At 34.1% G+C, this 20,672-nt stretch overlaps 1 protein-coding gene across 2 annotated transcripts; it reads left to right on the forward strand.

The window, feature by feature from the left end:
- Window positions 1-138: 138 nt before the first annotated feature.
- LOC124839542 (Sec23/Sec24 protein transport family protein) lies at window positions 139-20,081 on the forward strand. 2 transcript variants are annotated; one of them, XM_047315382.2, is made up of 25 exons: window positions 139-295; window positions 450-1,344; window positions 3,153-3,386; window positions 3,580-3,654; window positions 4,183-4,281; window positions 6,727-6,838; window positions 7,978-8,105; window positions 8,557-8,676; window positions 9,532-9,612; window positions 10,089-10,166; window positions 10,264-10,356; window positions 11,509-11,563; window positions 12,264-12,340; window positions 12,733-12,804; window positions 12,930-13,013; window positions 13,730-13,849; window positions 13,932-14,000; window positions 16,467-16,544; window positions 16,674-16,812; window positions 17,028-17,192; window positions 17,666-17,811; window positions 18,132-18,311; window positions 18,547-18,635; window positions 18,750-18,781; window positions 19,677-20,081. In XM_047315382.2, exons 2-25 carry the CDS (start codon window positions 532-534, stop codon window positions 19,784-19,786), a joined length of 3,249 nt encoding a protein of 1,082 aa, XP_047171338.1. In that variant the 5' UTR covers window positions 139-295; window positions 450-531; the 3' UTR covers window positions 19,787-20,081. The 2 variants fall into 2 exon arrangements, with proteins under 2 accessions (XP_047171338.1, XP_087952060.1); XM_088095934.1 differs by having other exon boundaries at window positions 149-295; window positions 530-1,344.
- Window positions 20,082-20,672: the final 591 nt, after the last annotated feature.

Consider the following 20,672-nt stretch of genomic DNA (forward strand, 5'->3'; position numbering starts at 1 on the left):
TAAATATAAATTAAAGAATTCAGTGAATATTTAAAAAATAAAAAAAAACAATTTGGACCAGTGGTACAAGACGATAAAAACATTGCGGAGGTTTGGCAATTGGAAATGATAATGCCCGAACCAAATGGCCCTTAAACAGTTACACATCATTACCGAAAACAAATTAAATAGGCAGTGATATATAAGTTATTTTTACGCACCATTTAACCACTCTCTAAAACCCCCCTTCTCCGATCCAAGTTCTTTCTCATCTTTCTGCTCCCAATTTTTTCCAATTCGACCGATCTCGCGTCAGGTTTTTCCGTATTCCTTTACCTCGCCGTAATCTGCATTCTTATTCGATCATTTTTATTCTCGATTCATGCTCACGTGCTATTATTCTTGTTTTTTGTTTTTTTAATCAATTTTCTTGAATAATGCAATGATTCTTGAATCTGTAATCCTTGTAGATTTGGATCTTTGTTTCTGCGGTACTATTTTGATAAGGATTATTGGAAATTGAGTTTGGATTTGATTTCATTTGATTCAGTAATGGCTGCTCCTGTGCCTCCAGGGGCACCTAGACCCGGCAGTAACACACCACAGCCACCTCCCCCTAATTATGTCCCTAACATCAGGGGCACTCCTGATGCACTCGCTGATAATATGCACAATTTGAATCTTAATCGGCCTCCCATGACCTCGAATCCTGTTTCCAGACCTCCCCCATTTGGTCAACCACCACCTTTTCCTTCTTCGGCCTCATCACCGGGGTTCCCTGGTTCCTCACCGCCATTTTCACGACCTGGGCCACCTCCTGGAGCCATGGTGAGGCCTGCAGGGCCTCCTACTGGACAACCATTGTCTACATTTCCACCAAATGTTGCTCCTGGAAGGCCCACTGGGCCACCTCCTGGTCAACCTCCATCTTTTGTGTCAAGACCCCCTCCTGGCTCTCTTCCACCGTCGGTTAGTGCTGTTGCGCCTGTTTCTGGGGTTCCTCCTCCCGGTGGTTCTCCACAAACCCGTCCGCTAGTGCCACCTCAAGCGACTCCTGGTGCTCGTCCTAGTCCGGGTCCTTTTTCTTCACCGCCAATGAGTGCTCCCCCGGCTGTAGTCCCTACCAGTGCATCGGGTAATTTCATGAATAATGGGCCGCCTGTATTTTCTTCCGGGGCTTTGGCAGGTCCCCAACGCTTTCCTGTTGCCAGTGTGACACAACCTCCGGTTGGACCTCCTCCAACCATGAGAGCTCCACCAGGTCCAGTTGGTCCCCAAGCCCCCTATCCCATGGCATCTCAAGGAATAATGCAGCCTCCAAGTTCACCTTTTGGAGCCCCTTCTTGGCAGATGCAATCCCAGCAGGTAGCTCTTCTATACATTTGAACTTTATTGTATGTTTTTTACCCACAATATGTGCTGGATGAATTGATAAAAAAAAGTGACCTATTATTGTACCAATACTACATGGACCAGTCTTTTTCTGCATTTTTAAAGGGAAAAGGATTTTGGCGACTACGTGGTCTTTAGCATAAGCATATTTACAAAATAATGGACCTTCTAAACTTTTTTTGTCTTGTGCATAACAGGAGAAATTAGAGCACGGGTTTTTTGTTTGAAATAGTATTTTTTTTTGGAGATAAGAGCTTCTTTATTGTTAATTTGTCTAAATAGCTTAGGTATTTCTTATAGTTACGTTCAATGGATCTAGTAAGTAGTGGTATCTTTGTAATACACTTGGCTATAAAACAAGTCTCTTCTTCTTCCGGTAGGAAAATGCACTCAAGCAAATTCAGAAAACATTTGCGTATCTTTTCTCACAAATTTATTAACTCATGCATTTATAAACAAGGATATGTGTGGGCATCATCAGCAAAGCTGTGGTCCTACAGCAATTCATTGTTTTTAATTGGTTGAAAGAGGATTCATATTTGATGGAGGTTTCTTATGTTTGCTCGTCAAATGGAGGTTCTAAATTGTGGTTCCATAGTTCAATCTTCAGTAGAGATAGTTCATTGAAATGTTGGTTTTAAAATTAAAAAAAAACTTACAAGTAGAATTTTTATTAGAATCTTTGTTGCAAAAAGAGTCTTAAAAAATGCTCATGAAACAGACATTGGATATTTAATACACCCAGAAAGTTATGACCTCAAGTTTACATATTTAACATGTTGAGTCTTTCCTGTGCATATTGATCAAATAGTAAGATTGCATTTATATTCATAATTTCTGCTTCTAATTAAGACGAAATACCATTTTAATTATGCTGTATTAATATGTTCTCCAGTACCATGTAAAATTGCATCTATATGATTATATCCTTTTTTTCTAAAAGTTGAAGTAAAAAGAAACACGAGGCAGGATATTCTCTTATTACAGGTATTGATTAGTAATCCTCATACAAGTATTGTTTATTAACCCATCACAGTAAGGATACCAGAAAAGAACATGTCCTATATATATGCAATGGTACAAGTTTTGTTTTGAATCTGTTGTATTTTCCTCTAACTAGTTAGAGCAAACTATTAATGTGTCATGTGCATAACATGACTGTATAAAAAAATAAGGAACCTTTGAAGCTTTCCCACTTATTTGTCCAATTCATTCCTATTTTGATTTTTTTTTCCTGTTTCTTTCCTATTTCCAGCAAGTTCGGTGCTTGTGAATGGTTAAAGGAAGCGTTTGTATGGATAAATATTTCCATGAGCATTTCTAAGAAAAGAAAAATAAGAAGGAAGAAATGAAATGAGTTTCTCCAGAGACTTATTTGCAAGAACTTCCTCTTATTAGCTTATCTGAAAGATGATTTTTACATATGCATAAACTAATTTCAACATATGGTCAAATTATTTCATTTTCCCTTTTCCTATTTGTTCTTATGGAGAACCCTACCCAAACAGGCCTTAAGCATTTATTCTTATACGACATATCTGCTGTTGCCTCTGGTCTTTATTTAAAACTGACACAATATGATATGTTTTTTATGCTGTTATACAAATCTTCTCATTTGTGTCTCACATGAGTTTTAGTATAATGTCTTAAAAATACAAGCCTTTAAATAGATATGATAATACCTTACCATATCTAGTACCCAAACTGTGTGTAATATGTCCTATGCACATTTGTCAATCTTTTGAAAAATTGTATGGATTCTGATTATTGGAATTATGTAGGTAGCACCACCTCCTCCTGTTCCTGGTCCTTCACAGCCTCCTCGGATGTTTGGCATGCCACCACCAATGGCAAATCAATCTATGACTACTACCATATCACCTGCCGTTGGTCAAACTGGAGCCCCTATGGCAGGGCCTTCCAAAATTGATCCCAATCAAATTCCAAGACCTACTCCTGGTTCCTCTGTTATTTTGCATGAAACTCGTCAAGGCAACCAGGCAACCATTCCTCCGGTAGTCATTTGAAAATTACTGATCCATGTTTTTTTCTTCTTTTCAACAAACTAGAGATAGAGATAAATTACTGTATGTTGAAGTTGAGGCTTACTAAGTCCAAATGATTGTTCTTGGTCTTTCATATTATAAATTACCTCTTCTCCATTATTCTGGAAAGTCATTTACCTTGCACTACCTTTTTTTTGTTCAGTCTGCTACAAGTGATTTCATTGTAAGAGATACAGGGAATTGCAGTCCACGTTACATGAAGTGCACAATCAATCAGGTCATGTCTAATTTCTGCAATGTTATTAATCTTTATGTAAGGTTATGAGAAATGCTATGATTTCCAGGCTTCGTATCTGTATTACTTGTTTTTATGGAGGATGAGCCTTGGTGCAGTGGTGTTCAATTATTGGAAATAGACTCCCCACTTGCCGGACTAGGATGTGTATGTCTATCTTCCATACACTCCCACTAGGTGGCAGCCTCATGCAGTCATGCACCAAGACACCCTTCTTTTTTATTCCTTGATTGTATAGAGTTGTATTTGTGACTGCGTAAACATCTTTTTACTTCTGGTGTATTTTATGATTTGGTTTTTGAAGAGTTTTATCAATATGTTTCCCCTAAGAAGATGCCTGATTCTATTGATGTTTTCTTCTCTTTTTAAAGAAATATCTTTTATTTGAAGTGAATTTTGGTCTTAACAATAATATTCTGACGTTGGTTACTTGAATTTGAAAATTTAGGGATACCTGTAATTTGTATTGATTTTCTTTGGTTTGCTTTGTTCTTCTTTTCAATAAATTAGGTTCCTTTCACTGCTGATCTTTTGGCAACATCAGGAATGCAATTGGCTATGCTAGTCCAACCCCTGGCCCTTCCACACCCATCTGAGGAGCCTATTCAAGTACTGATTTTTTATTTCTTTTGAAGTGTGCTAGTTGTAGATGTTTTTTGTATTAGTTTGTGTTCTTTTTTAAGTTAGGTTAATTCATCTTTCTCAAATGTTTGATGGCCAATTGGTTATTTTAAGTGTTGTGGAACTATAGCACAAGTTCATTGGAAACTAGAAACGTCCACCTCAAACACCACAAGGAACAAGAAACAAGAAACAAAATGGAGGAACAAAGAGAAAATTAGAAACTCAAGAATTAACATGGTTCAATTAGAGTGTTAATAACTCTAATCTACATCCAAGAGCAAATCACTAAGAACAAGATTTTTCTCACACAAATTTAATGAGAACTTTAGTGATTACTACTCAACTGTGATACAATTAATTCTCACTCACAACGTACTCAATGTTACAATCCTCTAACAACAACTCAACTGTGATGCTTTATACAAAGTATCTATATACAATGTGTGGATATAATGGTACTGGAGAATCAATTCGCATGATCTTACACTCTCAACTTTTTGGGTAACCCTTAGCCACAAGGCTTTTTCTGTCTTGATAATGTAGTCAACTTTAGTTGTCTACATAGCCACTACCTTTTGTAGTTTGACCTTCCAACAATGTTTGCACATGGTATGACATCCATATTGGTATGATCCTCCACTGTTTAACGAGATTGTTTATCACTCAACTTGTAATGCTAAACCAGAGGCATGGAAACATGTTTCAAGTTTGTCATGCCAAACTTTTCATTGATCTTCTTGAGATACATCTTGTGTGACACATAGATATTACAACTTGTGTTGTCTAATGATCTCTCAATACCCAATATCAGCAGCTACAAAATCCTTCACATCAACTTTACCATTTAACTCCCCTTAACCTTTTAAACCTCAGATTTAGTATTGGTAGCTATTAAAATGTCATTAACATCCAACAATACCATGAAGTGATTTTCTACTAGGAACTTGAAGTAAACACATGTATCATATTTATTACTTTCAAATCCAATGTTTGTAATGAATTATTGTAATGCTTGTTCCATTGCTTTGGGGACTACTTTAAACCATATAAGTATCCGTTTAACTTACAAAACCCTTCTTGCTGGTACCTTAAATCCTTCTATTTGTTTCATGTTGATGGTCTCATGTAAGTCTCAACATATGAACACCATCTTAATGTCCATCTGTTGCAGCTCAAGATTAAGCTCAACAACTATGGCTGACAACATTTGAATGGATATGATAATTACTATTGGAGATAATATATCACTATAATCAATTCCTTCCTTCTGAGTAAAGCCTCCTGTCACCAAGCACCCCTTGAATCTGTTCTGATTAGTTCCTGGAATTCCATCCTTTTTGTTTGAAAATTCATTTACAACTAACCAATCTAGAACCATAGATCTGTGAACCTAAGTCCAAGTATTGTTCAGACGAAATGAATTCATCTCCTCCTTTATGTCGTCTAACCATTAGGTCTTCTCGTTACTTGCTTGAGCAGATGACATACTCAAAGCCTCATTAACAACTAAATATCCGTTACTAAGGAGAATTTTGAATTTTTGATTACCAACTACTAAGGAGAATGTAATTAGATAAGTAACAACTTAATTGCCACTCTCTCAATATAGTGAATTCTCACAATGTAATTAATGTTATAATTCTCTAACAACAACAACCTATCGTCATGCTTTACACAAGGTATCTATTATATACTACGTGAATATAAAAAACTCTTCTAGGTATCACTCAACAAAATCCGTGACACGTGAAACAGTGTGTTTCGCACTTGGACTAGATGGAAACACATTAGATGCACTACACAGCAGTCAATGCTAATGGCTTGCAAGGTGACCTTCCACCACAAGAGCATACAAGACACACTCCCATCAGACTGCTAGATGAGACACTCTTCACCAGTAGACGAGATGTCTACCAAATGGGTAGATGAGAATCTTTTTACTAGACATGACACTTTTCATTCCTTAGGTGGGTCATAGGCCTTTCACCAGATGATCCTCGAAGAGTAGACTACCATGAACTATCAAACAAACTTGTTTAACTGAACGATCTTTGAACAAATTTCCCTAAACAATTTCCACATTAAAGATTCATGAACTAACATCATTTGGTTTTTTTTGTTTGTTCATAGCATAATTTTCTGTTTCTTAATATATTTGCCAGTGGGGAATGCTGAAAAAAAATATTTCACCACTTTTGCTAAGCATTTCCAATTGTTTATACTTTACACTAATACGATTAGTGCCTGCTGTTGAGCCCATAATTATTGTCTTCAAATCTTTTTTTTTTGTACAGCTGTTGTGGTGAATGTAAACTATGTTATATTATTCACTAAGTTCACTCTTTTTTAATTCTAAAATATTGCCCCCAATGAAGAATTTGTGTATTTATTTTCTCAGTAAATCTTTTGACTGAATGCATACAACTTTAGGTTGTTGATTTTGGAGAGAGTGGTCCTGTTCGTTGCTCTCGTTGCAAGGCTTACATTAACCCCTTCATGAAATTCATTGATCAGGGAAGGCGTTTCATATGCAATTTATGTGGTTAGTACTAATTATATCTGCTATCAGTTTCTCATCCTACTATTTTTTGTTGTCATACTATGTAAACTGCAAATGACACGTTGTTACAATATCTTATGTTACTTCCCCTTGGAGTGATTAGAGGAGAAATGGGAATTTCTTGTCCTCGGCTGGTATAAAGATAAGTTAATCAGTGATTTAGTGGTTGGTTGGTATTGTTATTTGTATCACAAGTTTATGCTTTTGGTGCACTAGTTATTTAATGCTTAGTTTTAAGGGCGTGTTGCAAAGAACTTATATAGGCTTATCTTATGACTCAATGCTTGTATGGATGTTTGGAGAAATTGATGGAAATAGCTTATTGTATATTAATAAGCTTCTCTTTTGCTTATTTTAGCAAGTGCTCTGGGATACTTAAAATATTTTTACAACTTACTTGAATACAATTTAACTTAATTCCTTCTTCGGTAATGGTAGCAAATTATACTGCAACACTTAAATTATAAAAACTAGCTCAACAAGCAGTGCTTAATTAAGTTGTTCACCCAAAAATGTGATAAACACAGTTTAACCTCGGTGTGTAGTGTATATAGACTGTCGTTTTTTTTTTTTAATATTTTGATAAGAGAAATTCTTCAAGGTAAAGAAGAAAGTGCTAGAAAACATTAATGGAGCAAAGCCGCTTTATTCCTCTTCATATCTGTCAAGGAAAGCCCTTCAAGAAGATTTTGTGCCTTACTCCATTTAGATATTACTTGCCTAATCATATTTAAAACCACCTGATGAGCTAATGAAGTGTCATAAAATAATAGCATATATTGTTTGTTTATTCAAAGTACTCAAGATCCGTCACCACCAAAAAGGATGAAAAATTCCATAAAGGGACAAAGAAGAACATGTAAGAACAGATTCTGGTCAAGTAGACATGACACACATATCTGGGTAAAAGTTGTATTGCAAGCAGTCCTACAATGTGCCATTAATATGGATAGTATCTCTGGTTTTACTTTTTTTTTTTTTATAAAAAAAAACAGTGGATTACATATAAGGTCTCAATATTTTCTCATAATTCTAGCTTTTTTGCGATGGGTTATTTATTAAACTTTTTTGTCAATTTGTGACATTATCAAAACATCTTATCACTAATATTTCTGTTCCAGGATTTAGTGATGAAACTCCACGGGACTACCACTGCAATTTAGGTCCAGATGGTCGGCGTAGAGATGCTGATGAAAGGCCTGAGCTGTGTAGGGGGACCGTTGAATTTGTTGCAACAAAAGAATTCATGGTTAGTTTGTTTGTAAAATATACCAGGCTATAAACGATGATGAATCTTGGTTAGTCTGAAATTGTGAAGTGAACAGGTAGCAGCTTACTAAATGTCTGAACCAAATAATTCTTGAGCAGTTGTACTTTAGTAATGTATAGGAAATCACCGTAGATAAAATATTGGAACAATTTTGTTTTTCATGCTTATTTACGTTTTATGCTATTGCTGCCTGTTTTATACACGTCTGTTTGCTCGTATTTTAGTCAGGTTTATTTTATTTTTTGTGTACTGGATTGGTTATGTGTAGTTAATTGTATATGGTTGGCTTAGTTTATTCATGGGTATAAGCTAATAATAAACTAAGCAGTTTATGCTTCTGCCTGGAACAAGACTTATTTTTCTTTTATTCTTGTTTCTTCATTATTTAGTGTCTGTTATCACTGGTGTGTGATTCACTATTTTTGTGTAGGTTCGTGAGCCAATGCCTGCAGTGTACTTCTTTCTCATTGATGTATCCATGAATTCTGTTCAAACTGGTGCAGCAGCTGCAGCTTGCAGTGCAATAAGTCAAGTTATTTCGGACCTTCCTGTGAGTTCTGAGTTTTGGCAACTTGAATAATTTATAAAAGACAGTTTGTATGATGCTTAATATTTTCCAAATTTTCTTTTGTTTCACTGGACTGAAACACGTTGCTTCATTATGCACTGTTTGAATTGGTACTTAAATATAGAAAAGATAAACCTTTAAGATTCTTCCCTCCTTTTCTCCACCTGCCTCGGAAACAAATAATGAAACTTCCAAATCAAGTAATGAAATAAAATTGATGAATTGTTTGAACTGGATGGGAAATATTAAAATGCAATTTCCCACTATTTATTCCTTACAAGGGAGAAGTGTGTGCATCAGATCTTTGTTTTATCCTTTCTCATCCAATGAGCCTGAGCGGCTTTAACATATTTAACATTGGTAGCATACTTAGCAGATGTACACATTAACGAATTCAATATTTTACACCCAAGAAAGACAACTGGAGACTTGGGAGACATGGAATATTGAAATGATTATAATTTTGAAATATGTGTCTTGTTTAGGGCTTTTTAGTTGTTTTCACACTCCTTTTGGTAAACCATTGTCCTGTTTGTGGTCAATATCTGACAGAATTTCGATTAGGAAGGTTTGGGTTTCGTCTTGAGTAGATTATAAGAACATTCTGTAAGGTTTTCTTGGATTTCAGAATCCCCAAATTTTTAAAATTCTACACAAACCTCCCATTTGTTTTAAAAATGTTTCATTATTACTTCGTACATTACAGATAGATGCATTCCTTGAGTTTTAAAAACAATCACACGTACACACACTCCTTTGGTTTTGTTGGACTACATTGACACCCTAATATATCTTGACAAATACTTCATACTAAATTTGTTGGTTATATTGCTACAGGAGGGTCCTCGTACATTTGTGGGAGTTGCAACTTTTGACTCAACAATTCATTTCTACAACTTGAAACGTGCACTGCAGCAGGTATCGATCAAGTACACAATTTAAATATATTCTGATTTTTCTTTATTTGCAAGATTTAGTTGTAAGTCCATGTTTTCATGTAGTTTATAAATTTGTATGTTCTTTAGAAATACATAATGTTATGTAAAATTGAATATGGATTTTTTTTGTTATAAAAGCCCCCATGATAGAAAATTTATATACTACAGTTAACTGGTGTCTGGAAAACTGAGCAATGCTTGGTTTTTTACATCAGATTTTTTTGTTTCTTAGCGGTTGATGCATGCGTTATCTATTTTTATTTGTTTGTATTGATGTTTAGAATTTGTGAGAGTTGTGTGGATTATATCTTCAAAAATATTTCTTTGAGAACTGTTTGATGAATTTACCATTTACAGTTCTAACTAACTGTGGAATAGTTTAGATAATAAGCTTTTTGCATTTTCCAATTTTAAGTAATTGATTCTCAGGCTGATTTTGAAATTCAAAACTTGTAGCCACTGATGCTCATCGTTCCCGATGTCCAAGATGTTTATACTCCCTTACAAACTGACGTAATTGTTCCACTATCTGAGGTTAGTTTCAAATATTTCCTCCTTGAATTTTGGCAATAATCTTTGGAGAAAGTATTCACTTGGCAATATTTGACTTGTTTGCTTCTTTTGCATTTAGTGCCGTGAACACTTACAATTACTTCTTGAAAGCATTCCTACCATGTTCCAAAATAATAGAACCTCCGAATCAGCCTTTGGTGCAGCTATCAAGGTATTGAATTTTTCTTTAAAGTTGTAATTATCTTTATTTGTTATTTGCTGGAATGGTTGTCAAAATATGATTAATCCTCAAAAGAAGGGAAGGGTAATAAAGGACCAACTATGACTGAACTCTCTAACTTTTTAATTTGCTGCATTTCTGAGGTTTTATCTACACCCGAACTCAGATTTCCTAGCTGTATGTTGGATGTCTTTATGATGTAGAATATTTTAAGTTTCATAGGGTATCTTTTTGTAATATGCTACAGAAGTTGAAGGGGTTGGTATTTTATTTTGTTTTGCTTGAGTTTCATTTTGAGTAAAGAAACAGAGTAAAGAAAAAAATTGTTATTGTTAGACTGAGGTGAATGCAAAATAAAGAGTCCTACTAATTTTCTCCTGACAAAGGGTTTCTCCTTTCCTAATTGAGAACTCGCGTGGATCTCTTAAAATACATTTCCCTGAATGGTCCTCCTACCCATCCCTTCTCTCTAGTTGGATAGCTAATCCCTCTGCAAACTAACTGTGCTAACTTTCAAAACTAACTACTTTGTTTTTCCGTTATTCTTCCAAGCAAATACCTTTCTGTCCTACACTTATCCTTCACATATTTATTCCTTTTCTTCTAATGTAGTTTTTCCCTTGTAAAGGCCAGTCTGTTCAGTTTATTTAGGAAAATATGGAGAATGGAATTGTTATAGCTGAGGTAGTCTTCTGTTATCCCTCAGAAACAGAAGTAAAACAAGATCAGAAACAAAAATGGTTTCAATCCCCCAGCTTCCTCCCTGCCCCATGGGCAAAAGCAATCACTATGCGATTGGTTCCTTCCACCAGGATCCGTCTCTCCCTTTTATCCTTGCCCTTCGTCAATTTCTCCTTGCTTTCTATTTCCCATTCACCTTGCCCAAAATGGCAAGGTTGTTACAGCCAAAAATCCACCTCTGTCTTCTGCCCTTTACATATTATTCGTTGATTTGGTTCTCTATTTCCCTTGACGTGTGCTTTAGTAACCAAATAATTTCTAACAAGCTATTTACATTGCATTTGACATTATTTTTACTGTCCTCACTCTAAGTTTAACTAGTCCTTCTATCAAAGCTAGATAGATCAAAATGTGAATATAAATACATGTCAATTATACTCTCTCTTTTTTTTTTTCTTTTAGGCAGCTTTCCTCGCAATGAAGGACACTGGAGGAAAGTTGTTGGTTTTCCAGTCAGGTGAGTTTCTCAGCTTGTATATATATCAATTGACTGACTTTATATTATATAGTTCATGTTATACGAATTTTCTTGCTTGAAAGTATGTATCTGCCACATTTGTAAATATATTAATTGACTGACCTTTATATAGTTCATGTTATACCAATTTTCTTGCTTGAAAGTATGCATCTGCCACATTTGTTATGTGACCAAATCTTTTTCTCTTTTTGGGACATGAATTAAGTAAAATTCAGGATCAGAATTAGAAACTACGAATATTCTGAAATGCACAATTAGGGTCAAAATAAAAGAAAAATATCTTTAAAAAGTTTTACCAATGTCACAATTTAATTACAGAAATTGAATAAATAAAATAATTAACATGTTTTGTCAATTCAGCACGAAAGAAGTTTTTAGTAAACAACATATTGCCATTAAACTCTCTTGCCTTTAAATTTTATTAACACATTTTGAAACAGTACTTATAGTGGTATTAGAATATTTTTGTTTGTCTTCTGTGGCTAAATCTTCATTTGCATATTGTTATGTTTCCCTAATCCTGTAATCTTTTGTTTGGTTTATTGTCATCATGTTGTTTTTATCTTAGTCCACTTCTTCCGTATTATATACTTTGTGTGAGATTGTGTGTTTGTTTTTTTGTCTGACTCATCATTGAGTGTGTTCGATGTTTTTCACGCTTTTGGTTTGCTGTCTCCAGTCTTGCCATCTATTGGCATTGGTGCCCTCTCTGCACGGGAGGCTGAAGGTAGAACAAACATCTCTGCAGGTGAAAAGGTATCTGTCTCAATTTGGTTGTTGAATTGTTGGATTTTGTCCTGTATAATGTAAAATATATGAATTTTTTATTTTTTTCATTTGCTTGGTATAAGCACTAGCTTGGTTAGTGGTGACATGGAATGGGATAAATTCCACGCGTTTGCAATGGGATAAATTCAACGCGTTTGCAAGTCCAGTTGTATATCTAGTGATGAAAATGGAAAGGATACTGATTTTCATTGATGCAGCGTTTGATGTTTTAATTTATAAAAGAAAACATGTGGAGTATTCATTTGCATAACATCTGTTCCATGATTCATCTGATATTGTTTTATCTGTTCTACCTTTTGAAAGGTTGGTGCTCTTATATTTTTCTACTTCAATGAAAGCTAAATTTTGTTCAATTTCAGGAAGCCCATAAATTACTTCAACCTGCAGATAAAACGTTCAAGGAACTGGCTGTTGAATTTGCTGAGTATCAGGTTGATATTGATTACTTTTTCATGTGATTCAGGCATTACTTTTATGACTGGATGATTTTTGCGAGCTTGTTTGTTGGTCACCTTGTTATGGATTAGTTAAGTATAATTATTTTGTTATGCTGCAGGTTTGTGTTGATGTGTTTGTGACTACTCAGACTTATGTAGACATTGCTTCCATATCTGTCATCCCGCGGACTACTGGTGGACAGGTTTATGTGAATTTTTATGTGTTGTTCAAATTATTAATGTGTTATTGCTTTTCATGCTAAATGAGTTGAAGCTCTGATCACTGTTATTTTTTATATTGATCAGATGTTTGTTGTAATGATGGAAAATTAAGTTATTTTTAATATGCTACTACTACAAATGACACAAGTTGCTCACGGCTTCATCAATAAATCTCCCTCTTTATGAATGCTGGAGACACTTTTAACAATTCTTAATGAAGGAAATGTAGTTCAAGGGGAAAATAATTGAAAATCATATCAGAAGTATGTAATAAGAAGTAGTTGTTTCAAAGAAAGAGGAAACATTACGTATAATCCTAAAGGGTTTTGTAATGATACCATCTTCGTTGAGGATTCTATGATTGTTCACAAGTCAATAGTGGAATATAGAGTGTTTTATTCTTCATCAACACTTATTACGTTCATTCTATTAGGGACATGAGTTGATTATGCTACAAATATTATTTGATTACACTAAATAGGGATATATGATACATTTTGATAGGGAAATAACTTACCAAATATTTCTTACTACTAGATATTGATTTGGTTCATTATTGTTGCATCTCTTCATTATAAATAAGAATACTTATACATGTACCCAACACGTGACTTGTTTGTTACTAATCCTTTCAACACATTCCATCATTTTGAATTATTTGTTTTGTTTACTAACGTAACTTTTCACTTTTTTACAGGTCTATTACTATTATCCCTTCTCAGCTATTTCTGATACGGCAAAACTTTACAATGATCTTAGATGGAACATCACTAGGCCACAAGGTTTTGAGGCTGTAATGCGTGTGCGGTGCAGTCAGGTAGTCTGTTTGTTTCACTTTCTTTGGTACCTTTTCATGAAACAAATAGGTTCCACAAATTTCACATTTGTTCTTTTGTCAGGGTATCCAAGTGCAGGAATACTATGGCAACTTCTGTAAACGCATCCCAACTGATGTTGACTTACCTGGGGTTTGTATAATTTTCAAGATTCCAGATATAATTATATGAATGTGTATATAGACATTGTGCATATCTTTACTTTATCTTTGTTTGTGTATTAACACGTTAATGATTAAAGATATTTAGATCTGCTGACTTTTTTAATCGTATAATGTAACTTGTTCATATATGCCAAATCATAGTTCAGATATGATTAAAATGTTTAAACTGCTGGGATTAGTCCTCTTTTCAACAAAACTATTGGAATTTGTTTTGTGTAGAAGTGTTCCATAATTGTGTAAGCTTGCTGCATTCTGGATAGATGTAATCAATATTATCACCAACTAGACTTGTGCTGTTTCAGATTTAGTTAATATGTTTGAATTGTCCATAAATTACGGATATGTTACTGAAAACAGTGATCTCCATTTCTAATTCTTCTTATACCTCCTTTTATGAGATAATTAGTTAGTTAGTCAGTTAGATCCATCATTATATGTTGTATTCTGTAAGAGTAGTTTATTACATGTCATGTTGCTGAAGCTTCTTAGTCTTTTAGAAGAGCGTGTAGGCTTATATGGCTGCAAACAAAAACTCGTAAGTTTCTTTTATCGTAAGTTGTTTTCAATATGGTATTGGAGCTTTTTGATCCATTGCCATGGCTTCTGAAATGAGTTTGTCTTAGAAACTGTTGAAAATACGCACAAGTTTGTTTTGAAAATATTACTAACTTCTATTGCTATGATGATTCTGTTATTATTTATTTATTTTTATTTTTTTCATTTTGTTACTTATTTATATGATTATATGGAATGAAATATAGATATAGTGTAACATTATAGATATGGTTCCAGTACGCCCAAATGTTTGCATCACTTAGGAGTTAAAACCAATGACTATTTATATATACGACCCTTGGCCTACTAATGAATTTTTTAAGGACAAAACTGTGACAAAGCCATCTAACTCTAAAGTGGATAATAATTTGGATTCGGTGATCAACTCTTATGATGTTATCTTAGTAGACTTGAGGTTGAAACATTGACGTCATTTAGGAACAAAAAGAGCATCAAAAGCGAACACTTGTTCCCCTTTGTCCTTGAGTTGGGCTTATGTTCCAGTATGGTCAAATGTCTAACATTGTTATAAGAGACGAGGCCTAGGGCTATTCATAGGCTTCCCTTAACCTATAGAGGCTTCTTTTAAGAGTAAAATCATGATGGAGCTACCAAGTTCCAAAAGCGGAGAATACCTCAATTTGTTGACTAATAAGCAATGCTATCTTAGCAAACTTGAGGTTTGAACATATATCATTAGAAATCTTAATTTCTATTTCAGATCTCTACTATCTGTCACCAATAACTACTGCAGTTAGTCTCATCCATTTCTGTTTCTCATCAATAGCAATGCTTGAAAATTCTACCTACCACACATTTTTCCTATTCCAAAAGAAGATTGTACAAAATTGAGGGACAAGGGAAGGAAGTTAATTTAAGGATATCTGTTTTTGTTGTCGTTAGGATTTGGAAAGCCATCATTGTTGATTATTAACTGGTTTATCGAAATCTTTTACGTACTAAAGAATTGAAGTGCTGGAGACATTAATTTTATGGACTTTTTTATAGTTGTAGGTTAAACTGGGGGCTAACTATGTTATTTTATTTCTATTCTAAATTTTACTGAATTGACTTGTCTGAGTGGATGCCATCTATCAACACAGAAAAGATGTGGGGAGGGTGGTATTCCTGGAATTAGTTATAGGGCTAGTTTATTTAAGATCTTTTTTCACCAAAGAAACACTTTTTTGAATCACATTTTTGGTTTCTGATGTGTTTTGGAAGTTTGATTATAGTCAAAAGCTATTTATAATTGTTTCTCATAAAATCAATTACTTATATTGGAGATCCCAAAGAGAATAGGGTGAGATTATAATTTGTAAGTGGGGGTGAAATTCTAATTTTACTAGTCAGTTTTATATAGTTGAGTTAGACATTAATCCACTTAGATGGTATCATACCTATTTAGAGTCTATTCTAGTCAAGTTCTTTGGGGCTGTTGGGCCATTGTTATCGGGCTTCTATTACCTAATCTCATGCTTGAGATGTTCATTTGTCGGTGAGAGGAAGTTTGTTGGAGACCTATCAAGAATAAGGCTGAATTATAACATACAAGTAGGATGTAATTCTCGTCTTATAAGTTGATTTTGTGAGACTAAATTAAGTATAAACTCACTTGCCAAGAACTTATTTTCTTAAAAAGTTATTTTTCTGATATTAAAAAAATTAATTAACATCTCTTCAAAATAGCAATTAGATTATTTAATACCAGAGTAACTGCTTTCTAAACTGTAAACAGACTGGCCCATAAACAATATTTGGTATGCTGTCTGTCCTGTTTATGACTTACCCGTGCCATTTTTTCTTTGTTTACCAAAAGTAGAATTAATTAAAATACTTTGAAATGCTCAACCTGTGTCCTAATTTTTCTTTTATGCAGATTGACTGTGACAAAAATTTCATGGTAACTTTGAAACATGACGATAAGTTACAGGATGGATCAGAATGTGCTTTTCAGGTATTAGAAAGTTTACTGCTCAACTTTATTCCAAGGGGTTTACGATCTTCAGTTCACCCTACTTTGAAAGTTGTCACTGGGTGAAAATATTGTACTGTTGTTCTGATTATATATTCTCCAACTCTTCAGTGTGCCCTTCTTTACACAACTCTATACGGCCAAAGAAGAATACGTGTGGTGACCTTATCTCTTCCTGTCACTAGCATGCTCAGTAATCTGTTCCGTGCAGCTGATTTGGACACTCAATTTTGCTGTTTCTTAAAACAGGGTATACATCATTCGTGATTATGCACTTCCCTTATTATTATTCTGTTCTATACTCTTCTTTTTGCCATGTATGGATTGTTGTTAACAGCTCTATGCTGAATTTTGTTGGCTTTATATATTGTAAATGATTCCGTGGTGGTATCATCCTGTTCATATTTTAGATAGTGTTTACAGGTATAATTTTTGGGTGGAGTTTTAACTATTTTTTTCCTGCAGCTGCTAATGAGATTCCTTCAAAGCCACTCCCACTTGTTCGGGAACAAGTGACAAACCTTTGCATCAATGCACTATTTTCATACCGTAAATTTTGTGCGACGGTGTCCTCATCTGGACAACTTATTCTCCCTGAGGCACTAAAGCTTTTGCCCCTGTACACACTTGGTATGTATGAATTTTCATGCATTGCAGAATTTTTCTGATGAGCAATGTGATGGAACTGAAGATATTATTTGTAACAGTTTATTCATATGCTGCATTCTACCTTTTATTTAACAGATCATCTTTAACCAATTTTCTTTTTCTTTATATTTGTATGTTTTTACTTTTGCATTTTTGCATTCATATGCCACCAACAAGTGTGACCAACATTGGAATGATACTGCATTTCTAGAATATTTTATCGTGCATTTTATTGGATAATAATACTCTGGTCATTGACTTCAGCAATATTTTGTTTATGATGGTCCTTCTGTTTTGAAGGTAGTATCTTGTTTTCGCTAATTGATGATGACTGTCAAAGATGACATCGCTTGATTTGTCAATGGCCAGATTAATGAAGTTAAAACTTTGACATATGGTCTTCTAAGAAGGGCCGTATAAGTGGGTGCTAATTCCATTGTTCGTTTCTTTTTCAGCATTAACTAAGAGTACAGGGTTGAGAACGGAGGGGAAAATAGATGAACGGTCATTCTGGATAAATTATGTGTCCTCTATCTCTGTTCCATTGGCAATACCACTTGTGTATCCTAGGATGGTGGCTATCCATGATCTTGAATCAAAGGTATATTGATTAATCATATTAAAAGAATATATAAAAAAATCATGATATTAGCAATGTGGTGTAATATTACATATTAGCAATTATTTTATCAGAACATAATAATGAGTTTTGAAAATGTTAATAAGCTTTTATTTTTGAAAATAGGAATGTGGTGCAAGCCAATTAACTTATATGAAAATTTGTTACCGTTGTATTGTAGGTGTTGAAGAGGGTAACATGTTTTTGATGAATTCGTTTTATGTTTTGTACCGATGCCTGTTAACCTAAACCTTGTATTTATATTACTTCGTGAGGCACTGATAGATTTTTATAAATTGCAGGAAGATGAAGATTCTGTTATTCCTGCCTTTCTTCCTCTTTCTAGTGAACACATTAGTGATGATGGAATATATCTTCTTGAGAATGGTCACGATTGTTTGATATATGTTGGAGACTCTGTGAATCATGACATTGTGAGGAAACTGTTTGGCGTTGCTACAATTGACGAAGTCCCTACTCTGGTAATTTGCTTGCTGTCTTGTCTTTCTCTCCTGGTGTCCCTGTCTAACATTCTATCCCTAGCAGTGGGTGTGTTTTGAAGGAAACTTCATATCATCCTTAAATCATATCTGATGGATAGTAGTCTATATGACTCCTTCTAGTATGCTGAAAGAAATAGTTGTTTTAATCATGATGCTTCAATGAGCTGTTTATTTCAGACCTGGCTATTCTAAGTTAACAATTATGTTTTATCAGTTTGTATTGCAGCAATATGACAATCCACTATCGAAGAGGTTAAATGAAGTGATAAATGAGATACGGCGGCAAAGATGTTCCTACCTCCGGTAAGCTAATTGTTTTGGGAATTTTTGCTTGTTTCCGACCTTTTCAAATAAATTTCCATGTGATTTGATGACTAAATAAAATGCATGTTTTTAATACTCTTTATATCTGTGCAGGTTAAAGCTCTGCAGGAAAGGGGATCCATCAGGTCAGTGCTTTAGATAGAATGATTGTGTAAATGATTGTTCAATACAGACTGGATTTTTAGCTATTAACATAACATATGGAAGTTAATTTTGAACATAAAACCTCAGATTCTTTTGCCGGTGTTTCATTCATTTTTTTAATGTCTTCAAAGTTTTCAATTGTATTGTCTTCAAACATGTTGCCTATTCTTTGTGGCGATATTTTCTTCTTGAGCCAGTGCTCGATGTTTTCTTGGAAACCATTGCCTCCTGGTACCTAATGTTCAAAATTCACGGGTGTCCACTTGAGCAAACTTGTTTCTAAAAGAAATGCTGAGCTTTTTTTCTCATTTCAACTGAACATTTTATTTCACCATCGTTTATAAACTGTCCCCAAACATTCTTTCTCATTTTTAAACATGCTCAGTGGTTATATGTTTCATTTCATGATTGCTCTTGGCAAATTCCTAGGATGATGCTTTGCTATGTGAAACTTTTCTGGATTGGTTTGTCATGGAGTGGTATTTGTAATGCTGGCAGTAGAGTATGTTGATTGAATTTTTATGATCTCTCTTTTCTAGTATTCTTGCATATTATTGGGATTGCTTGTGTCACACGAGCAAAACCCGATATTTTTTATATAACATTTTTTAGCCAGGAATACTATCTTCAAGTTCAAAAGATATAAAGTTTGTGTATCGATAACGTTGAGTAAATTACAACTTGTCTGCTAAATTCATAAAGGAATATTTTTGTCAGGAAATCCTAAACAGATGCTGCATTGATTAATAAGTTTTGTTGTTGGTTTGCTAGGCTTAGACTAGGAAGTATTCAAATAGAAGAAAGAAATCTGTAGACAATTGTTATGGTGGTGTTCTTGATTTTTCAACTTAATGTATGTTATTTACTATTCATCAGGAATGTTATTCTTCTCATATATGATAGAAGACAAGAGCGCGGGTGGCTTCTCCTATGTAGAGTTTCTTATCCATGTTCATAGGCAAATTCAAAATAAAATGACATCATAAAGAGTATAATGGCAGCTTCATTTTTGCAAGCTTTTAGACCTTAAAGATAGAGCAAGCCCCAAGTATAGGTGAGATTTCTGCGTATTTCTGCGCATTCAAATGCCTTGAGTTTGTCAGAGGAAAACCATGCGACACATTTTGTCAAGTTTTGTTGATGTACATTGTATAAGATAATTAATGATGGTGATAGTTGGATTATCTGAGATTTTTTTTTTTGGGCTCTACTGTTACTCGACATATCAAATTTTATGTCCAATTGTGTTTTAATGCGAAATATTGTGTCATTTTTAATAAATTGAGAGGACAATAATAGAGTAAGGACAATTTCACATCTTTTATGAAAATATTGTTTGATATTCATTTTGGATTCAGTGCTAGACAATTAAAATATATGCTCGAAAAGTATGAAATTAAAATGAAAAAGAACAAAAATTGTTTTATAATGCAATTGAAACGCGATACATAGATTTACTTGATGGAGAATAACAGTATATCTTGTTTAAATTCTGAATAAAATGTTAGTGGACACAGTCTTCACTGTTCGTTTCTTTTTTTAACCTTTTTAGATGTTCGTTTCCTTTTTAACCTTTTTAGTTCTGAGAATAACAGACTTCTAAGAGAGAAATAAGGGAAAGACAATAAAAATGGACAGCTTTTGTGTCATTATGTATTTCGAGCAATTGATCAAATTTTTTGTCATTATTTTGGGTGTTTGTTTTAAATCATATAAAAACTTTAGAAGTTTACATATATAAAATCCTCAAGTTGATTAATATATATAGTTCCTCTTCTAAATCTCTTACTAAAAAAACAATTTTAACATCCATTTTATGAATTTTTAAGTTAAAAATATAAGCAAGAGCAATTAAAACTGTAATTGAACATA

This window comes from Vigna umbellata, chromosome 8, assembly GCF_029865625.1.
Source record: "Vigna umbellata cultivar VRB3 chromosome 8, Vumbellata_1.0, whole genome shotgun sequence".
Classification (NCBI taxonomy): Eukaryota; Viridiplantae; Streptophyta; class Magnoliopsida; order Fabales; family Fabaceae; genus Vigna; species Vigna umbellata.